We start from the raw sequence: 21,372 nt of genomic DNA on the forward strand, positions 1-21,372 counted from the left end.
CCGCCACCCCCGCCGTGGAGGACCGAGCGGTGCGTGTCCCCCCCGCCCCGCGCGAACCCCGCTCCGGAGCCGCGGGACAACGGGCGGAGCCACCGCGCCCGGCCCGGCCCGGCCCGAGCCCCCTCGGCCCGGTACGAGCCCACTCAGCCCGGTACGAGCCGCCCCGCACTCCTCCCTCGGCCGGGTACGAGCCCCGCCTCGCGCCCGCGCGGACTGATAAGACCGGGCCACGCGAAGCGCTCGCAGAGCCCGGATAGCTCAGTCGGTAGAGCATCAGACTTTTAATCTGAGGGTCCAGGGTTCAAGTCCCTGTTCGGGCGACTGCGATTTTTCTTCACCTCCTATACTTTATTGTGGGTTTATATTTTTATTCCCCCCCTCCGGCACTGCCCGGGACCCACGGGAGGTAGGAGCCGCTCCTGCCGGGGGGAAAATGGGTTTTGAGGAGGGGAAAAATCATTGTGAAAGGAAGGGGAAAAATAAAACCGAACGAAAAGCAATCGCCCGAACAGGGACTTGAACCCTGGACCCTCAGATTAAAAGTCTGATGCTCTACCGACTGAGCTATCCGGGCTCTGACGACGTTCTTTCCTCTGCCTATACATGCCGCTGCCCACGCGCTCCACGGCTGCCTTCGCTCCATGGCTACCTTCGCTCCTCTGCCTGCCCCCTCCTGCAGCCCACGTTCCTTCGGACACTCTCCATCCAAGCCACCGATGCCACGGTGATGGCACAGCTCCGGGTTCCAATAACCCAGCAAGGGCTGTTTCCCTTCTTGGTCCCTGATGGAGGTGTGTGGTGGGCTGATGGGCAGACGGGGGTCCTCACTGACAGCCGTGGGTCCATCTGCCTCTTCCCCCACAGCAAAGCGGGGTGCAGCAGGGATGGCTGTTCTGGAGGGGGTTAGACTAGGTTCGAGGAGGACAAAGAATAATCTGCCCAGGGCAGGGGACACTGGGATGTGATTTCTGCAGCCACCCAGCTCAGCTCCATGGTTCCCATGTGGTTTCACAGGCAGTTGTGGTGCTGGTTGGGGTCATTCTTCCATCAGGGCTTGGAGATGCCCACCTGCACCAGGGGACCCCCAGGTCCCAGCTCCCTGCACGGCACTGTGAATCCCACCACAACCTCTCTCCATCCTCCCACCTCCTGGTGAGGGATCTCCAGTGAGCAGGGAGGCTGGAATTACACTCGGCCACAACTGAGCCCAAACCACGGGCTGTGACCCGCAGCCCTCCCAGCCCAGCTTGTGGCTCTCCATCGTGGTGCCGGGGTTTTGGGAGTGACCACAACCCCCCCCAGTGAGCGCCTGGCAGCGCCGGCCGCCCGCAGGAGCACACCACATCCACCGCTGCCCATAGCGTGCTCCGGGGACTGGCTGCCGCGGTGGGAGCACGGCCCCCGCAGCCGGGGGACTCTCGGCTGCCTCAGCAGCGCAGCGGGGCTCAGGGAGCTCCGCCGTGGGGGGAGCCGGGAGCACCGCGGGCACGCCCTGGGGGGACCCCGCTCCGTGCAATGCTGCGGCCCGCCGGGAGATGGCCCCGCGCCGCGCTGCGCCCCGCCATTGTCCGCTGCTCTCCCTCGTCCCTCCTCCCTCCTTCCTCCTCCTCCTCCTCCTCGCGCCGCCGCCGCGGCGCGGCCCCGCCGCCGCCGCCCGCTCGGAGCAGGTAGGGCTGCGGGGACCGGGGCACGCGCACGGGGAGGGGAGGGGGGGGCGGCCCGGAGGGGCCCCCCCGTGCTCCCACCGCGGCTCCCCCTTTGCACAATGGTAAATACCGGAACGGGCCGGTACCGAGAGCCGTGATTTCACCCCCCCCCTCCGGGGGAGCTGGGCAGCGCCACCCCGAGGCTCCAGCACAGTCCCGGCACTCCGGAGTCCCCCCCCCAGCACTAGGGGCGGTGCTGGGCGGGGGCATAGGGGGGACCGGGAGCGACACCCCCGGAGCCGGACCCCGCGCTCCTGACCCGGCCCGGGAGGGGGGAGGGAACTGGGGTGATTTTTATGTGCAGAACAATGGAACGGAGCCATCAAAGTGCAAAGTTCCTCATCTGCAAAGCGGAGGGGGGGGGGGGGGGGGGGGGCGAGGTCCTGTCGTCTCCCATCGTGTTAGAGACCCCCCAGCGGGATGGGGATGGGGACGGGGACAAGCACAGGGCACCGAAGCCACGGGGGGCGCTCCCGGGATGCTCCAGCTGCCCCTGCGGGGCCGTGCTCTGCATCCTGAACTGGCTCACGCGTGTGTTTAGGAGTGAGCTCCAGAGGTCTGGGAGCCGTTACCCCTGAGCAAGGGGATGGAGCGGCTTCCCCGCAGCTGCTCGTGTGTGTAAGGCCAGGCAGGATCTGGGCCGCGGGAACCAGCACTGCTGTTATCAGGGAAAATCAGTGTTTTCCTCTCAGAGCACAGGGATGGGCAGCAGGGAGCTGGGGGTGATGGAAATAAATGGGGTGCTGGCCCCTGCGTTAACTGCACCAGGAAGGCGCCAGCCCCACCTCGCCTCGGGAGCACCATCCTCAGTATCAAGTGAAGCCAGAGCAGGGAGAGCATCCATGCTGCTGCCAGGGCCCAAAAGCAGCCAAAAAGAGCTGCTTCTCCAGGCCAGGCACCAGCCCTCCTCACACACTAAGGTATGAGTAGGTGCTCTGTGTGTGTGTGCAAGCATGGCCTGGTGCATGCTAAGGACACACGTGCAGGCAGTGCATGCCAGCATCCCGGCTGTGGGGCAGGATGGGGCAGTGATGCTGGGGCTCGCAGCATTTGTGGTCCCATCCCAAGTGGGGGGTTTCCCTATGCGCTGGGTGCACGCAGGCGTGTGTCCAGCCTGTGTCTCTGCTGTGTCCTTGGGCTGCAGCTCTCTCCCACCCTGCAGGCACAGCAGCACTGAACAGCATAAGGACTTGGTTCCTATTGCAGACTGGGTCCTGCGGTGTGGGGCCAGCCAGCACCTCCCTGCACCCCAACAGGGTGCTGTGGGCAGAGGGGTGCACCCCAGTGGCTCCAGCACCTTGAGGCTTCGCTGTAGGAGCAGCTGGGGCAGGGAGAGCCCTGCAGAGCGTGTGGCACTGGGATGACTGGAATCACGGCAGCAGGATCCATCCCTTGGGGCTCACCTGGGGTGCTGAGATGCAGGCAGGGAGGGCAGCGCAGGCAGGGATGCAGGCAGGGAGGGCAGCGTGCTGCTGCAGGCTGTGCATGCAGGGCTGCAGCCGGTGGGTGCACACACACCCGCGCTGCCGTGCAGGCAGCCGCGGTGCCGGGGGAAGCAGAGATTTGCATAGGAGCCGAGTGCCGGAGCTGCAAACCTGTCCCTGGCATGCCCTGGGGAGGCTGAGCACCGAGATACATGGCTCTGGGGATGGGTGCTGGGTGCGGGAGCAGCCAGGGTTGGCTCATTCCCAGTCTGGCTGTGTCTGTGTTCCCCGAGCCAGGGAGGAGGAGGCACCGGGTGTCTCGGTGATGGGGATGCAGCAGTGGAAGGGACCCCGCTTGCTCTTTTCTGTGCTCCCATCGGTTTGCAGGCGCTGGGTGAAGTGAAGCATCTCCTATGGAGCTGAGCACGGGGCTGTCGAACCTTGGCTGCCCAGGAGGGCTCTGTTGTCCCCTCTTCTTCCCCTATGCCAGTCTGGGACACCCCATTGTCCCCTCCATCAGCCCCATGGTGGGCTCAGCTCCAGGTAGTGCCTCTGCAGAGCTCCCTTCTTCGGCTGCCCCCAGTCACACCAGGGACATTCCCATCCCAAACCCAACCCCTCTTCCCAGGGCAGGATTTCCTCCCGAGGGGGGAAATACGTATTAAAATGATGGAAGAGCCTTTGGCATCGTGCAGCTTCACATCCTGCCTGCCCCGGAGAGCTTGGACCGGGCTGGGCTTTGCTGGGCTGTTAACAAGGAGACATATCGGCTGGAAGAGGAAGGAATTCCTGCCATAAGGCAACAGGTTGGAAGCGAGTGGCTCCGGCTGTTCCCAGGGTCTGGTGCGTGCAGGATGGCAGCTGCCTGGCGTTGTTTTGCTGCACAGCACGGACTGGGGGGGGGTCTCCTCATTGCAGACCTGCCCCGGCCGTGGGAGGTTGTGGGGTGTGTGGAAGGAGCCGTGTCCTTCATACCCAGCCTGCAGGAACCCTGCTGTGGGGCTGGATCCTGGTGGGCAGGGATTAGCTCCAGGTCCTTCCCGTCACGCTGCTGGGGGGAACCAGCTCCAGACCCCCTTTGGAAGCTCCCACAAGTTCCTTGACTTGTGGATGGGAATAGGCAGAGCTGCCTGGAAGTGTCTGGGAGGGAATGGATCCATTCACACTGAGCACCTCAGGAGGCTGGGTTTTGTTGCGTTTGGGTTGTGCGGAGTGTGGCTCCAGGGATTAAATTCCCTGGGTTTCAGTTTCAGTTTCCAATAGCAGGTTCCCTGTGGGAGCTCCAGTTCCAAACCAGGGTGAATACTGGGGCTCACCCAAAGGGGTTTCCTTGGCCATGACGCTGCTTGAGAGGTCCAAAAATGCTCCATTTCCATCCCATTTTGAAAGGGAAGCAAATTGAGACCAGAGAGTTTCCTCTGGAGCCGGAGGAGCTGGGGCTGTCGTGCTGGTGCTGATGGGGGGCCCTGGGAGTCTGTCCCCTCCATGTCACCACCTGTGTGGGTCTGGCTCTGCTTTGCAGACCTTGGAGCATCCCCGCTGCTGGAGGATGGCCTCAGGGATGCAATGCTCAGTGATCCCAAGGCAGGGAAGCCGCCGGCATCCTCCTACCCGGGCAGGAGGTGCTGGGAGCACAGCCCTGCTGCAGGGGAGCACCAGGATGGGTGGATGGACCTGCAGGCCCGGAGGTGAAGGCTGCTGCTTTATCCTATTCCTGGCCGCTCCTCCCTCCACAGGGTTATAAACGGGTGTGAACTGTGTCCCTGAGAGGCACAACCTCCATCCCCAGCTCCCCATCAGGGACTGCCACTTCAGGGCTCGCTCTGCTCCTCACCCTCAGGTGGTTGATGGCTTCCCAGATGCTTTGGACATCTCAGAGCTGCTCCCAGCACAGCTGCCTGCGAGGGGAAGGGAGGGAGGGAGGGATGGGGGGAGCTGGGGTGCACAGGAGGTCCCTGCAGCTCTGTCCTGGGCTCCTGTCCCTGTCCCTGGCTGGAGCCTTGGCTCTGCTGTGGGATCCTGTGGGATCCTGGGAGATGCTGGGAGCTGGCTGCTGAGTGCCTCAAGTTGCCCCCAAACTGATGCTCATCTCTTTGCACAAGGGCTGGGGTCATCCCTGTGAGGGTGCTGAGGCGCTGGCACAGGGTGCCCAGAGAAGCTGTGGCTGCCCCATCCCTGGCAGTGCTCAAGGCCAGGTTGGACACAGGGGCTTGGAGCAAGCTGCTCCAGTGGAAGGGGTCCCTGCCCAGGGCAGCAGTTGGAGCTGGAGGAGCTTTAAGGTCCCTTCAACCCAAAGCATTCCATGATTCTCAAGGGCTGTGCCCACAGGAAGGCTGACTTCATGAACCTGAGCAGCACAGGGATGGAGAGATATCCCTCACACAGCAGCAGCTCCTGGTGGGTCACAGCAGGGATGTGCCTCTCTGGGTCCCTGCAAAGCTGCAGCCTCCCTGCGGTGCAAACTGGGAAGAAAGTTGTGTTAAACTCGTTCAGAGCTTAGGGCAAAGGGGCTCCAGGGAACAAGGGGGTTTCCCTCCTGCGGATCTCCATGGAGGGTGGAATCCCAGGCGGGATGGATCCCCTGAGGCTGACGTGACCATGGCGAATGCCAGGAAATTCCAAGTCAGAAAATGATCCCTGTTATTAGCAGTGGGGTTTTAAAGAGGGAGAAATTCTGCTTGTGTCTGCGGCTCTGGAATTCCTGCCTCCGGAGCTCCCAGTCCAGAGTCGTGTTTGTAATGGGATGGGCGTTGGGTGGGAACAGGGCAGGATCCTGAAGCGGGAGGTGCTGGTTGAGCTCCGGTCCTGCCCCTGCCCGAGGACTTGGAGGGCGACCAGGAGAGGTCGGGGCTTTTCCATGTGGATTTGCATTGTCCTGGTGCAGCTGCGGAGGGAAGGGGCTGAGCCACCTGCTCGAGATGCTCTTCTCTGGCTGGCGTTGGCACCATGGGGTTGCTGTGCCTGGTGCAGGCTGAGCCTTCCTCCCCATCCCCATCCCTATCTGTATCCACAATCCCATCCCCTCCCCATTCCTATCCACATCCCTATCTCCATCCTCAACCCCATCCCTATCCCCATCTCTATCCCAATCCCCATTCCCGCATCCCGGCTGCCCTGGTGCGGGTCTGGCTGCATCCCATTGGCACACACGGAGCCTCAGCTCTGCCAGGTGGGATTGTTTCTCTGTCAGGACCTCAGCGAGCTGCCGATGCTTCTCTTGGAGACGGGACTGGGATTGTGGCTTTGTCAGCCACCAGAAATGGGTTTTGTTTTATTGCTTTTGGGTTAAAAGCACGTTTTCTTTGCTCAGCCTCCAGGAGCACTGCCAGCCTTTGGGATTCCTCCTTTTCCAGGAAAAGCCCACAGCAGCCAGCAGGGACCGAAGTGCTGGTGAAGGGGAACATTCCCGGCCTGTCAGGTCCCCATGGAAGCCATTTTTCCAGCTAGACCCTGAGCTTAACCCTCACCTCTCCCCATGCCCAGGTGGCCGGCGGTGCAGCATGCCTTCCTCCTGACCCTGCGCCCGGCAGGAAGAGGTCCTGGGCCCCGGAGCGATGTCCTCCACGCGCGGCAATGGGGAGCACTGGCAGTCCCTGGAGTCGGTGGGCATCAGCCGCAAGGAGCTGGCGCTGGCCGAGGCGCTGCAGATGGAATACGACGCGTTATCCCGCCTGCGGCAGGACAAGGAGGAGAGCCGGGCCCGGCAGCACGGGGACCAGCCCCTCATCTCCTGGGACGAGCCTGCGGACAGGAGCGGCTGCACTGGCATCAAAGCGGCGCGGGGCCTCTCCGGCTCTGACCCCCTGCTCAGCTACAATGTCCCACTGGTACCCGACAGTGCCCCCGTGCCCGGAGCCCCCCCTGCCGGCCCCAGCCCCCTGCCTCTGGACCCACAGCCCTGGCTGAAGGGGCCTCTGGCTGGGGAGTACCTATACATCCTCGAGGGGCCGGGGGGGGACTTCCTTGGGGAGCCCCTCAACGGCACCGAGCCCCACAATGGCAGCAGCAGCTCCCCGAAGAAGCTCTCGCCGCCCCCTCTGCCCCCCCGGCACCTGCTGTGGAGCTCCCCCGAGGGCACCCAGCGCCCGGGGAAGGGGTCCCCCCCGTCCTCCACCAAGGGACCCCAGCCCAGGGACGTCAACACGTTCTCGGCGGCGCAGGAGCGCGCACACGGGAAGCTGCTCGGGCGCCGCATCTCGGAGGAGGACCCGTACGGCATCAACGATGCCATCACCTGCCTCAACCTGAAGGCCACCTACGAGTCGGAGGTGCTGCGCGAAGCTGCCCGCGGCTGGAAGGAGGGCAGAGGCATCTTCGAGAAGGAGCTGAGCGGGAAGCCGGTGGCGCGCAGCAAGACCATGCCCCCGCAGGTGCCCCCGCGGATGTACGGGTCCCGCTTCAGCAGCAGGAAGAACCTGGCACCCAACAAGAACCGCAGGATCTCCGGCGACCCAGTGAGAAGCTTTTGTCTTCCTGGTATGGGGCTGGGCTGGAGCTGGGGCAGTGGCGGAGCTGGGAGGTTGCCAATGGGGCCGTGCACTCGCTGCGTTTCCTGTGCTCAGGGTTGGTTTTCTTTGCCCCGTCCCTGGGGCTCCCCAGTCATGTTTGCACCCTGGTCAGAGGCATCCATGCTCTGAGACGCCGTCCCTGGGGCTCAATGAGCCCGTCCCAGGTTGTGCAGCTCCCCAAGGGGTGCAGGATGGTGCAGAGCCCTCGGGGGGGTGATCCAGGGCCGGGAACCAAGGACACGAGGGTCCTGCAGCTCCAGGGCACAGGAGCCGCTGCCTCGGGCTGTGCTGCAGGGGGTTCACAGCAGGCTCGTGTTGAGGGGTCCCCACATCCTCTGGGAACAGCCGGGAGCCTTCTCCCAAGAGCCAGGCCATCGCTTTCCTCTTGGGCTCGCAGCAGCCTCCCTGAGCCCAGCTCCCTTCGTCCTCTCCCCGAGCAGCAGCAGGATGTGTCCCCGCTGTGCACAAGGCGCTGGGGCTGCTGCTGCCCCTCCTGGGGGCTGCTGGGTGCCTGCTGCTGGCTCTGGAACAGCTCATCCTGCCCCCAGCAAGAGGAGGGGATCAATGAGGGCCGAGGTCACCTCCCTGTCCCCGGCGAGCAGGGACACAGATGGGGCCAGGGGGAGGCTGTGTAGGGCACTCCTCAATGCCAGGGGCTCATTGACAAAGAGCATCAACCCCTTCGTTAGGGGCTGCTCTGCTCCTACCTTGCTCTGCCCCCACCTTGCTCTGCCCCCCCCCCCCCCCCCCCCCCCACTGCCTGGGTTCATTGTCTGGCAGTGGGGCCGTTGTTCACTGGGGAAGGGCGATGGAGGCCCAGGGACCCCAGTGTGTGGGGATCCTGCCCCGGCGCCACAGCAGCAGGAGATGGGCATAGGCATGGGCAGCGCTCTTCCAGGGATGGGGCAGCCACAGCTTCTCTGGGCATCCTGTGCCAGCGCCTCAGCACCTTCACAGGGAAGAGCTTCTGCCTTATCCCCAAGGTGAACGTCCCCTGTTCCAGTTGGAACCCAGCACCCCATGTCCTGTCTCTACCACGTGTCCCCGGCACTGCCCTCCCCCAGCCGCAGCAGCACCGCGTGCACACAGTCTCTGCGTGCCCGGTGCTGTAGCAGGGAGCTGTAACCGTGGGGCAATGGGCTGGAGTCCCCCAAGGACACTGCAGCCAGGTCATGGGCTCGTGCTCTGCCCCACAGGTTGCCCCCCGGCCACACTCCTTCGCCAATGGCTACGAGCTCTTCGAGGTGTCGGAGGAGCGGGACGAGGAGGTGGCTGCATTCTGCCACATGCTGGATGTGTGAGTACCCGCATGGGGCTGGGGCCTCCTGCTGCAGGGCGGCCCACACATGGGGTGCTCGGGGGACCGGGGTGAGCCCCAAAGCAGGGCAGCACCCCTGACGTGTCCCTGCCTCGCCAGGCTGCGCTCCAGCTACAGCACCCAGGACTATTCCCTGACTGGCCTTGTGTGGAGCGCTGTGAACCTCAGCCCCGAGCAGCTTGGCCATGGCGTGAGCCTGAAGGTGACGGTGGTGTGTGACAGCCTGCGGGAGCCCCTCACCTTCACCTGCGACTGTGAGTGCTCCCTTGTCCCTCCCCCTTGCAGCGAGCCCCAAACCCCCGGGGGAAGGTTGAGGGGGGTCCCACGGTGCTGCTGCTCCTCCCCGCAGGCTCCTCCACCGTGGACCTGCTCATCTACCAGGCACTGTGCTACACACACGATGAGCTGCACAGCATCGACGTCGAGGACTTTGTGCTCAAGATCTGCGGCTTGGAGGAGTTCCTGCAGAAGTGAGTGTCGGGGGGGGGGCACACAGCACACCCTCAGCATTCCCGGGCTCACACTTGGCCCATGTGTAGCCGCAGCAGGGTGTGATGGATGGCCGGGGCTGATCCCGGCAGGAGCCTCTCCGCTCCGTCTCCTGCCTCCCAAGCCATGGTGATGCTCTGGTGTGTCGTGGGAGCATCTCTCCCGGTGGCAGGGTATCCATCACACTGACCCCCGTGCACCTGGAGAAGGCCTGAAAACCGGGGAGCTGCTAAACAAGCTCTTTGGAGAAGCATTAAGAACAGCCACGTCATGGTTGGAGTGACAGAGCCTGGCTTCTCCATGTTCCTGGGGGAATTACAGGCAGAGGTGGAAAAGAAACATGTCGGGAGCAGTGCGAGGGCACAGAGCATCAGGACTGCGGTGATGGGGATGGAGATCCGCACAGATACCTCCCTCTCCCGCTGCCTGTCCTGCGAGAAGGCTGCATTTCCATAGGGATTTGGGCGTCTTGCAGCTCGGGAGAGCTCTGCAGAGGAAGGTGCAGGAGCCTTGCGTGTGAGGCACGCACGAGCCAGCTCCTGCTGCTGGAGTGCTGCCCTGGGCCTGGCTGGGCCATGGGAAAGCTGTGGGAGCTTTGCCATGGGCTCCGGGAGCTGCTGGTTTAGGCCCTAAAGGGGCGGCTGGGAATGGCTCAGCCTGTGCGGCCCCGGAGCGGAGGGCGCAGGGAGCCAGCTCCTGCCTCTGGAGCGGCAGGGCTGCGTGAAGGGGGTATTCCCATCGGGAGTGCCCCCCTGCAGGATGGATCCAGGCAGCTTGGAGGGAGTTTCCCAAAGGGATGGAGCTCCTGACTGTGTGGGAGCAGCACCCTGGGCACGGAGCGGGACGGGCCCTGGCGAGCTTTTCCCCACTGCTGCTGGGTCTCAAAGGAGCTTTGGGAAAGGCCTGGGACATAAATCCCTTTTGCCACCAGTCTTTTCTTTCCACATCCTCCCGTGGCTGAGGAGATGCTGGATGTGCCAGACCCCTCCCTGTGGAGCCACCGGGCACTTGAGCTCTGCAAACCACCCTGAGCTGCTCCCCCTTTGCTTTGGCAAGGCACAGAGGGAGCAGGACCAGGCACGGGGTGCAGGATGCCAGTCCCAAGGGTGCCTTTCCCAACCCTTCCTCCACCTCTTGCCATTGCAGCTCCATCCTGCCTGGAGCTCCTGTAACCCCTCAGCAACTTGCCATGGCTCTGCCACACAGGGCTGGATCAGCTCCAGGAGGGCTTCCCGTGCTGGTGGGCATGGTGGGACCAGGCTGATGCAGCCAGAGCATCCTCCAGCTCCTTGGGTCCACACTCACTTCCCACACATCCAAGGGCAGGTCCTGGCAGGATGGGCTCCTCCACACCCTCTCCTGGCTCCATCGTGCCAGGTTTTCAGAGGGCACAAGGGAAAGAGGGAAAACAATAGCTTATTCTTTACGTTTCCTAGCACAAGCTACCCGGTGGCACAAACATCCCTTTGCGGCCAGGCTGAGCCCAGCCAACGCTGCCTGGCTGAAGGGCGTTGGGATGGGGGATCCTGGGTTGGGTTTTGGGGCACCCCACGGGGTGGAGAGGGGCTGTGTGCTCACCGGGACGGCTCTGTCCCTGCAGCAAGCACGCGCTGGGCAGCCACGAGTACATCCAGCACTGCAGGAAGTTCGACATGGACATCAACCTGCAGCTGATGAAGAGGAAGGGGCTGCGTAGTGACCTGGCCCGCACGGTGGGTGCCCCCTCTCCCCCCCAGTGTGGGGAGCAGAGCAGGGGTGCCCCTGGCATCTCCCTTCTGCAGGAACACCCAGAAATGGCGAACGCACTCTCTCCATCTCCAGGCAAATGATGACCAGAGCCCCTCCACCCTCAACCACTACATCCACCTGCAGGAGAGGCCCATCAAGCAGACCATCAGCAGGTAGGGGGACAGGACTGGTCCCCTGTGCTGGGTGCCCTCTTGGCCAGGGCTGAGCTTCGCTGTCTGTCCTCTAGGCAGGCGCTGAGCCTCCTCTTTGACACCTTCCACAATGAGGTGGATGCTTTCCTGGCAGCTGAGGTGAGCAGCAGGGGCCAAGGGGGCATTTTGGGGGCCACCTTCCCTCATTCACTGCAGTCTCTTTCCCCTTTTTGTTATGGGGCTCTAAGGGTGCATCAGGGAAGGGTAAAGCCATGGCAATGGCGCAGACTGGTTCACCTTGCCCTTGGCTGCTGGAGGCCCTGCCTCACCCCCACTTTGCCCTCCACAGGGAGACTTCCCGCTGAAGGCAGAACGGGTGATCCAGTCAGTCATGGCCATCTGCAATGCCCTGGCTGCTGTGGAATCCCAGGAGATCACAGCAGCGCTCAACCAGATGCCCCCCTGCCCTTCCCGCATGCAGCCCAAAATCCAGAAGGTGAGAGATGGGCACTTCCCGCCGGTGGGAAGTGCGTTCCCACATCGGGCTCCGTTCCCAGCTTCCTCCTTTCGCACCACATGGAAAATTCCTCAAGAGCTGGGAGCAGGCGCTGCCTGGCCCCGCTGCCTGCCCAGGCAGGGTCTGGTTACACGGCTCTGGCTCTGCGAGCGGCTCCCCCCAGGGCTCACTCTGATGCTGCTCCGGTGGTTTCTCTTTTTTCCTCAACAGGATCCAAATGTTCTGGCCAAGAGGGAAAATCGAGGTATTTGTGCTCTCCTCCCCCCCTTCTGGGCTCAAGTTCTTGGTGCTTTTAATCTTCAACCCCCTCAATTAGTGAGGCCAAAAGGGTTTTGGTTTAAGGAAAGAGGTGATGGAGGTTGTTCCATGAGCCCAGCAAAACGGGAAGCCTGAGATCCTCCCTCTCAAACTGCGTTGTCCTGGGGGATCCTGCCCAGGCTCCCTCCTGCATCCCAACCCCAGCCCAGTGGGATGCAGTGGGGGGCGGCGGGGGGGCCACCACCCCACACCACCCGTGTCACCCCTGCAGAGAGGATTGTGGAGAGCCTGACGGCCGCCATCCTCAACCTGGTGGAGCTCTACTGCAGCACCTTCAACGCGGACTTCCAGCCGGCAGTGCAGGGCAGCCGGGAGCACGGCGCGGCGCGGGAGGCTCGCCTGCTCTCCTGCCCACTCGCCTTCACCGTCTATGCCACCCACCGCATCCCCATCACCTGGGCTGCCAGGTACGGGCTCTGCCAGGGCCCCGCTCAGCCTCTGCATGCCCTGCGTGGCTGAGGAGCTTGTCCCTGGCCCACAGAGAGGGATAAAGGTGAATTGAGATGGGATCTGAAGCAGAAGCTCTTCCCTGTGAGGGTGCTGAGGCGCTGGCCCAGGGTGCCCAGAGAAGCTGTGGCTGCCCCATCCCTGGCAGTGCTCAAGGCCAGGCTGGACACAGGGGCTTGGAGCAAGCTGCTCTAGTGGAAGGTGTCCCTGCCCGTGGCAGGGGTTGGAACTGGATGAGCTTTAAGGTCCCTTCCAGCCCAAACCAGTCTGGGATTCTATGGTTCTCTATGCAGCAGGCATGGATGGAATAAGAGCTAAACTCACCCCAAGCCTCCTAAAGGGCAGGAATATTGGGGTGTGGTGATCAGCAGGCAGTGAGGGTTGCTCACAGGCAGCTGATGCTGGAGCTCCTGGGCAGGAAGGGCTCTGCCGTGCTCACCAGTCCCAACCCCACGCATCCCTGGGGATGCAGCATCACTGCCGGGCTCAGCATCACCCCAGGGATGTGACAGATGGCCCCAGTGCAGCAGGGATGGGCTGCCCTTGCCCCACACCAGCGACGTGCTCCTTTGTTCTGTGCCTCGGGTGCCCTGTACCCGCTCCCAGCTCCACGCAGGGGGGATGTGGGGGTCCGGGTGTGCGAGGCACCGGCGCCAGCAGCAGCCACCCCGCCGGGGACCCCTTGCCTTTGTCCTGCCCTTAATGTATTCCCCTTGGTGAGTGGCTCCGAACAAAGCGGGAAGCCTGGGAAATGCCGGCATCCCCTGACCCCGGCCCTCCCTGGATTGTGGCTCGGCACCTGCCACATGGGAGGGCCCCCCCAGCAGCCCCGTGTGATGGTATGTGTGGTGGCATATGGTGATGGGGACAAGGCGCCCAGCGCTGCACCCCCTTCCTGGCACAGCCCCTTTCCTAAGCCCAGCTTCAGGAAGACGCAGCTCCCATCCTCCCCACCCCACTGCTGTGGGTCTGCCCCATGGTGGGGTGCACCCCCAGCTCACAGCTCCCCTGCCCCAGCTGAGCCCCCCCGGCTCACAGCTCCCTCTGTTCCTCTTGCAGCTATGAAGATTTCTACCTCTCCTGCTCCCTCAGCCACGGTGGCAAGGAGCTGTGCAGCCCCCTGCTCACCAAGAAGGCCAACGTCTACAAATACCTCTTTCACCTCATCATATGGGACCAGCAGTAAGGCAGCACCCGGCCGTGGGGTGGACAGGGGGTCCCGGTGCCAGACCCAGCCTTCCTCTTGCCCTGCTCCTGCAGCTCCTCTCGGCACCTCTCCCTCGGTTTTGGGTGTTGGAAGCTCTTGTGTCATCCCTGGGAATAGCAGCAGCCCTGCCCGCCCTGGACCTGCGTGTTTGGTCCCGGGAAAGGGGATCTGCTCCCAGAATAGCTCCGGGAGCAGGCAGGGAGGCAGCGCCGAGCCCGGGCCGGGCATTCGCAGGGAGGTGGGGATGGGACGGGGTAATTTTAGAAGGTGCCGGAGCCCCCAAGGACAGGCGCCGAGCGGCCGGCGGGGAGCGGAGCCGTGCCCGCAGCCCCGGCCCCTGCTGCCCATGGCGGGGATGTAGCTGCCACCCTGGGCTCCCAGGGAGCATCGCAGAGGAGCCTCAGCCCCGGGGTCCCACGTAGCCCCCCTTGGCCGTGGGACGAGGTCAGTGCGCGGTGGGGACCCTCCATGGCACTGGGATGCGCTCCCCAAACCCAGCTGCATCCTGCCCGTGTCGTGGGGCCCTCATCCCGCGCTGGGGGCATGCGGCACCCCCAGTGCCAGCAGCAAGGGCGCCGCTGGGCTGGGCTCTCCGGGGACACACTCGGCACCCGCAGGCAGGGTCCGGCCGGCCCATGGGGAGCTCGGGTCCCGTCCCCGGCAGGGCTGAGCCGTGGCTGCTCTCCCGCAGGATCTGCTTCCCGGTCCAGGTGAACCGGCTGCCGCGGGAGACGCTGCTCAGCCTCACGCTCTTCGCCGTGCCCGTCCCACCCCCGGGGGGCTCCTCCGACACCAACAGGCAGCGGCGCGTCCCCGAGGCCCTGGGCTGGGTGACCACCCCCCTCTTCAACTTCAGGCAGTACGTGGGGCACCCCCCATGGGGCACGGCCGGGGGGGGGGGCCGGTGCCTCGGGGGCAGCATCACCGCAGCGGTGCCCTCACCCTTCCTTCTCCTCCAGGGTCCTGACCTGCGGGAGGAAGCTCCTGGGCTTGTGGCCGGCGACCCAGGACAACTCCAGAGCCAGGTCCAGCGCCCCCAACTTCAACCAGCCCGACAGTGTCATCCTGCAGGTCTGTCCCGGGGGGCCTGGGGACACCCCCCCACCGAGCCCCATGTGCGGCTCCCACTCACCCTCTGCTCTGCCCCAGATCGACTTCCCCACGTCTGCCTTCGAGGTGAAGTTCACCAGCCCGCCGGCAGCTGAGCTCAGCCCCAGGTACGAGTTCGGCAGCCTGGGGGAGGAGGATCAGCGCCAGCTGCGGGAGGCGATGCAGAAGAAATCTCTCTACTGGTAAGTGATGGACCGGGGGTGATGCTGGCATCGCCCTGCGGGGGGGGACCCTGCTGTGACAGCTCAGGGGGTGTCAGTGTCTGACCTTGCTGGGCACTGGGGATGATGCTGGAGCCTGGTGTTGCCAGAGCCGGGTGCCTGGGCAGGGTCTTTCCATTCCCCCCCAAGGGAGCAGCTGCCCAGCCTCTCATCCAGCCTGGCACAGGCCAGGAGTCATCCAGCACTGGTTATAAGCGACAGGATCAAGTGTTGGCAGCTGCACAGAGCAGGGCTGACCTCGTTGCAAACCTGCCCAGGGGTCCCTCAGGGGACAGCCAGGATGTCCCTGCAGCAACTCAGTCACCCCTGGGCATGGGTGCTGGGCTCCCGGCTATCCCCTCGGGGACAGGGTGCAGCGTGGGGATGAGGGGAGTCCCCAGCATCCTGCAGCCCCATAGAGAGCAGCCCAGGGGGACACAGGCAGGATCACGCTCTCCATCGCAGAATCATGTCACGGTTTGGGTTGGAATGCCATCCCCTCCCTTGCCCCAGGCCTCATCCTTGACCCTGTCCCCAGGCTGATGGACATGGACCGCAAGCGGCTGTGGGAGAAGCGGTCCCACTGCCACGCGGCGCCCGGTGCCCTGCCCATGCTGCTGGCCAGCGCACCCAGCTGGGAGTGGGGCTGCCTGCCCGACATCTATGCCCTGCTCAGCCAGTGGACCTACATGAGCCACCAGGATGCCCTGGGGCTCCTGCACGCCACGTAAGGCACGGGTGGGCTGCGGGTGCCGCAGGGATGCACACTCTGCAATGGGAGGAGGGGTGCTGGGGATGCTGCCCCCATGAGGCCTGTCCCCGCTGCAGGTTCCCGGACCAGGAGGTGAGGAGGACGGCTGTGCAGTGGATTGACTCCATCTCCGACACGGAGCTGCTGGACTACCTGCCCCAGTTGGTCCAGGTGCGTGGTGGGACGGGGATGTGCCATGGGGTGCATGGTAGGACCAGGATGTGCCATGGGGTGCAAGCTGGTCCCGCTGTGCCCCAAAACTATCTCCGCTCCAGGCCCTGAAGTACGAGTGCTACCTGGACAGCCCGCTGGTGCGCTTCCTCATGAAGCGGGCGATCTGTGACCTGAAGATCACCCACTACTTCTTCTGGTAGGTTCGGGGGGGCTGAGAACAGTGAGGGGGGACCCTGTGGCTCTCCTGACCACGGCCTGCCCCTGCTCCGAGCAGGCTGCTGAAGGACGGCCTCAAGGACTCGCAGTTCAGCATCCGGTACCAGTACCTGCTGGCGGCTCTGCTGTGCTGCTGCGGGAAGGGGCTGCGGGAGGAGTTTGACCGGCAGTGCCTGCTCGTCAGCATGCTGGCCAGGCTGGCCCAGCAAGTGCGGGACGCGGCGCCGTCTGCGCGGCAGGTGGGTGCTGGGGTCATAGGAGAGGGTGCAGGAGGGAGCTGGGGTGATGGGAGGGGTCCTGGGCTGTGTCTCAGCCCCCCCCCATCCATGCCCATTCATCCCTGCCCACCCACCCTGCAGGGCATCCTTCGTGAGGGGCTGGAGGACGTGAAGCAGTTCTTCAAGGCACACGGGTCGTGCCGGCTGCCGCTCAGCCCCAGCCTGCTGGTGAAGGGGATCGTGCCCCGGGTGAGTGCTGGAGCCGGGGGGCTCGATGGGCTCCTCTCCCCCCCAGCTCACCCTGACGGGCTGTGCCTTCCTCCTGCGGCAGGACTGCTCCTACTTCAACTCCAACGCGGTCCCCCTCAAGCTCTCCTTCCAGAACGTTGATCCCCTGGGAGAAAACATCCGTGTCATCTTCAAGGTGAGCCCGGCACCCCCAGCACAGCCCCGGCCCCATGGGGCTGCCTCAGCTTTGCCCTCCGGCTCTTATGGCTCTTCCCCACGGGCTCGCAGTGCGGAGACGACCTGCGGCAGGACATGCTGACGCTGCAGATGATCCGGATCATGAACAAGATCTGGGTGCAGGAGGGGCTGGACATGCGCATGGTCATCTTCCGCTGCTTCTCCACTGGCCGTGGACGAGGTAACCCCAGCATCAGGGCATCCCCGGTGGCATCGACCTCAACGTCCCCTGTTTCAGTCTGAACCCATCACTCCTTGTCCTATCACTGCAGTCCCTGATGAAGGGTCTCTCTCCAGCATCCTTACATCCTTCAGACACTGAAAGCTGCTCTGAGGTCTAAAACTAATGATGCTCTTGGGCTAGCGACAGCACAGGAGGTCCTGGGGCTCTGCTAGAGAGGAGCTGCTGTGGGCAGCTGCGATCCACTTTGGGTCTGAACCCAGCAGCCCATCTGTAGGAGCATGGCTTTGCAGCTGTCAGTCAATGGCTGGGGAGTCAAGGGGTTGTGCTCTGCGGGCTGGGGTCTTGGCAGCCCTCAGGAGGGATGGGTGCTCTCACACTGCTGTCTCACTGCCAGGCATGGTGGAGATGATCCCCAACGCCGAGACCCTGCGCAAGATCCAGGTGGAGCATGGCGTGACCGGCTCCTTCAAAGACCGGCCCCTGGCAGACTGGCTGCAGAAGCACAACCCTGGGGAGGATGAGTATGAGAAGGTGAGGAAGAGCCTGGCAGGGTCTCCGCTGCTCGTGCCCCACTCAGCAGGGATGAGACCCCCTCGCGTCCCGTTCTCCATGGTTGGCTCCTTCCCTCTCTTCCCAGGCTGTGGAAAACTTCATCTACTCCTGTGCCGGCTGCTGTGTGGCCACCTACGTGCTGGGGATCTGCGACCGGCACAACGACAACATCATGCTCAAGACCACGGGGCACATGTTCCACATCGACTTCGGCAGGTTCCTGGGCCACGCGCAGATGTTCGGCAACATCAAGAGGTGAGAAGTGCCCCCGGGGTCTCCATCCCCCCCAGCCCTTGCTCTGCAGCCCCCTCTTTGTGACCACTGTTTGGGCATCACTTTCTGTCCCTCCCCGACACAGGGACCGGGCACCGTTTGTCTTCACTTCGGACATGGCGTACGTCATCAACGGCGGGGACAAACCCTCCAGTCGCTTCCATGACTTCGTTGACCTGTGCTGCCAAGCCTACAACCTGATCCGCAAGCACACCCACCTCTTCCTCAACCTGCTGGGGCTGGTGAGAGCCGGGGCTGCGCACCCCTTCCCACCAGGAACAATCGAGGGTTCCTCCTGCCACCCCTCGCCCTCATCTGTGCCTTGCCTCCCAGATGCTGTCCTGTGGCATCCCCGAGCTCTCCGACCTGGAGGACCTCAAGTACGTCTACGATGCCCTGAGGCCACAGGACTCTGATGCTGATGCCACCACGTACTTCACCAGGTAGAAGACACTGGGGTGTGCAGGGGCAGGAGAGGACGGAGGGAGCCGAGGACGCAGGCACCGGCTCGGCTCACTGAGCGCGTGGTGGCCTCGTTGCAGGTTGATCGAGTCGAGCCTGGGCAGCGTGGCCACCAAGCTCAACTTCTTCATCCACAACCTGGCGCAGATGAAGTTCACGGGCTCTGATGCCCGCCCGACCCTCTCCTTCGCCCCCCGCACCCACACCATCAAGACATCTGGCCGGATCCGCGACATCTTCCTCTGCCGCCATGAGCGAGTCTTCAACCCCAGCAAGGGCTACGTGAGTGGGGACGGTCAGGGGCAAGCGAAGGGGCTGCCTGGGTGGCTCTCTCCTGATGCTCCTCTCTATCCCTGCATGGGTCCAGGGCATCCTGGGCTCTCCACTCCACGTCCCATCTCTCTGCAGACCTACGTGGTGAAGGTGCAGCGGGAGGGCCCAGGCGAGGTGACCTTCGTGCAGCGGAGCTTTGAGGAGTTCCAGGAGCTGCACAACAAGCTGCGCCTCCTCTTCCCCTCCTCGCTGCTGCCCAGGTACCCCCACAGCCCCCCACGGACCCTCGGGGCCCCCCAGCACCCCCGGGCTCTGCTCAGCATCTGTCCCTGCAGCTTCCCCAGCAGGTTCCTCATCGGGCGGTCGCGGGGCGAAGCGGCGGCCGAGCGGCGGAAGGAGGAGCTGAATGGGTACATCTGGCATCTCATCCACGCCGCACCCGAGGTGGCAGAGGTGCGGGGCCGGGGGTCCCTGCAGGGTGGGGTGGTGCTGGGGGCACTGGAGAGGTGGGGAGGTGCCTGGGGGTCGATGCACCACATCCAGCATCAGTCCCGAGTGGTGCGGGATGTGCTCGCGGCTAACGTCACCTCCTTGCCCCGCAGTGTGACCTCATCTACACCTTCTTCCACCCCCTGCCACGGGACGAGAAAGCGGCCGGCACCAACCCGACCCCGAAGGCAGCGGGTAGGGGGGCTGGGGGCAGTGCTGGCACGGCACAGGGTGAAGCGAGAGGCTCCCATCCCACCCATGTCCCTCCTCTCCTCCAGATGCCACGTGGGCTCGGCCCCTGGGGAAGGTTGGTGGCGAGGTGAAGCTCTCCATCTCCTACAAGAACAACAAGCTCTTTATCATGGTGATGCACATCAGGGGGCTGGTACGTGTGCGGTGCCCGGTGGCAGTGAGGTGGAGGTTCACCCCTCTGCTGTGCTCACGGGGTGTCCCCGGCTCTGCCCCACAGCCACCGTTGCAGGATGGCAATGACCCTGACCCCTATGTCAAGACCTACCTGCTGCCTGACCCCCAGAAAACAACCAAGAGGAAAACCAAAGTGGCCCGAAAAACCTGCAACCCCACCTACAATGAGATGGTGGGATGGGGATGGGGATGGGGATGGGGATGGGGATGGGGATGGGGATAAGGATGGGGATAGGGATGGGGATGGGGATGGGAAGGGGATGGAGATGGGATGGGGATGAGGATGGGGATGGGGATGGGGATGGGGATGGGGATGGGGATAGGGATGGGAAGGGGATGGAGATGGGATGGGGATAGAAATGGAGATGCAGATGGGATGGGGATGGAGATGGGGATGGGGGATGGAGGTGAGGATGGGGATAGGAATGGGATGGAGATGGGGATGGAGATGGAGGATGGAGGTGAGGATGGGAATGGGAATGGGATGGGATAGGAATGGGATGGAGATGGGGATGGGGATGGAGATGGAGAGGGAGGATGGAGGTGAGGATGTGGGTGGCAATGGGATGGAGATGGGAATGGGATGGGCATAGCAATGGGATGGAGATGGGGATGGGAGATCTCAAGGGGTCTGTAGCTGAGAGTTTGCCCAACTCTGCCCCCCAGCTGGTCTATGATGGGATCCCGCGGGGGGACCTGCAGCAGCGGGAGCTGCGCCTGAGTGTGCTGAGTGAGGAAGGCTTCTGGGAGAACATCCTGCTCGGGGAGGTCGGCATCCGCCTGCGGGACCTCGACCTGGCGCAGGAGAAGATGGGCTGGTTCGCCCTGGGGTCCCGCGGCCACGGCACCCTCTGAGGGGCAACCACCGGGGCTGGGGACCCCGCGGCTCTGCCCATCCCGGGATGTGCCTGTGGGGACCGGGCACCGATGGGTGCTGCTGTGGGCGGCTTCTCTTTGAAGTTTACCTTGTGTCAAGGGAGCAACGCGGGGCGGGAGGAGGGAGGACCGCGGGGACGGGGGGACTCTTCCGTTGGGATATCTGTATTGGAGTTGTTTTCTAAGTAACGAGTAGCGTGAGGCCGGGCACCGGGTGCGGAGGAGAGGGGAGGCACGGGGACGGTCGGAGCTCGGGGTACAGCTCCAGCCGGGACATTCCCATCTGGGGATGTCGCTCCCAAAGGTGAGCGGTGTGCTGGGGCTGGGCACGGGGCCGGTCCCATGGGGCTGAGCCCCCAGTGCCGTGGGGACAGCTGGTGCCCTGCCCGTGCCCATGCTGGTGGGACACCCATCACCCAGCTCATCCTCCATCTGTCTCCCGTCCTCCCTGCGGCCCCGGGGCCGAGGCGGCTGCGCCGGGGCGGGTTTGGTGCCTGTGGTGCTTTGTTTACAGCAGGAGCTCCGTAAACGGACGAAAAGTTTCTCAGGATCGAGAAGAATGAACTGAACCTTTATATTAAAAGTTTTAACTTGGAGCTGGAGCTGGAGGGATGGGGGGGGATGGAGGGATGGGGGGGGATGGAGGGTTGGGGGGATGGAGGGATGAGGGGGGATGGAGGGATGAGGGGGGCTGCAGGGTTGGGGGGGGCTGGAGGGATGGGGGGGCTGGAGGGTTGGGGGGGCTGGAGGGATGGGGGGGGATGGAGGGTTGGGGGGGCTGGAGGGATGGGGGGGTGTGGAGGGATGAGGGGCCTGGAGCCGGGGCCTTGCTGTCTCCACCAGGGGGCGTCGAAATGAAGGAGTGCACCGGGTGGTGTGGGCCCTGCCT

The 21,372-nt window shown here is 64.0% G+C and overlaps 1 protein-coding gene and 2 non-coding genes across 4 annotated transcripts; 2 read left to right on the forward strand and 1 right to left on the reverse strand.

Annotated features, from left to right (window-relative positions):
• Positions 1–247: 247 nt before the first annotated feature.
• Positions 248–320, forward strand: TRNAK-UUU (transfer RNA lysine (anticodon UUU)). The gene has a single exon. It is a non-coding gene; the product is annotated as a tRNA-Lys (tRNA).
• Positions 321–501: 181 nt separating this feature from the next.
• TRNAK-UUU (transfer RNA lysine (anticodon UUU)) lies at positions 502–574 on the reverse strand. Its single transcript has one exon. It is a non-coding gene; the product is annotated as a tRNA-Lys (tRNA).
• A 1,044-nt stretch (positions 575–1,618) lies between these two features.
• On the forward strand, positions 1,619–21,075 carry PIK3C2B (phosphatidylinositol-4-phosphate 3-kinase catalytic subunit type 2 beta). 2 transcript variants are annotated; one of them, XM_061454913.1, is made up of 33 exons: positions 1,619–1,667; positions 6,614–7,584; positions 8,835–8,935; positions 9,056–9,210; positions 9,306–9,426; positions 11,046–11,157; positions 11,267–11,346; positions 11,421–11,484; positions 11,675–11,821; positions 12,053–12,086; positions 12,372–12,567; positions 13,667–13,789; positions 14,506–14,673; positions 14,774–14,885; positions 14,964–15,106; positions 15,663–15,851; positions 15,953–16,046; positions 16,151–16,245; positions 16,324–16,504; positions 16,625–16,732; positions 16,815–16,907; positions 17,000–17,129; positions 17,527–17,663; positions 17,770–17,939; positions 18,043–18,199; positions 18,291–18,400; positions 18,500–18,701; positions 18,828–18,952; positions 19,028–19,145; positions 19,295–19,376; positions 19,460–19,566; positions 19,651–19,779; positions 20,274–21,075. In XM_061454913.1, the coding sequence occupies exons 2-33, from the start codon at positions 6,685–6,687 to the stop codon at positions 20,460–20,462; spliced, it is 4,872 nt and encodes a 1,623-aa protein (XP_061310897.1). In that variant the 5' UTR covers positions 1,619–1,667; positions 6,614–6,684; the 3' UTR covers positions 20,463–21,075. The 2 variants fall into 2 exon arrangements, with proteins under 2 accessions (XP_061310897.1, XP_061310896.1); XM_061454912.1 differs by lacking the exon at positions 1,619–1,667 and having other exon boundaries at positions 5,651–7,584.
• The last annotated feature ends 297 nt before the right edge of the window (positions 21,076–21,372 follow it).

Source organism: Pezoporus flaviventris, unplaced genomic scaffold (assembly GCF_033815535.1).
Source record: "Pezoporus flaviventris isolate CSIRO_AGI_PZ_B2104156 unplaced genomic scaffold, CSIRO_AGI_Pfla_v1 ptg000017l, whole genome shotgun sequence".
NCBI lineage: Eukaryota > Metazoa > Chordata > Aves > Psittaciformes > Psittacidae > Pezoporus > Pezoporus flaviventris.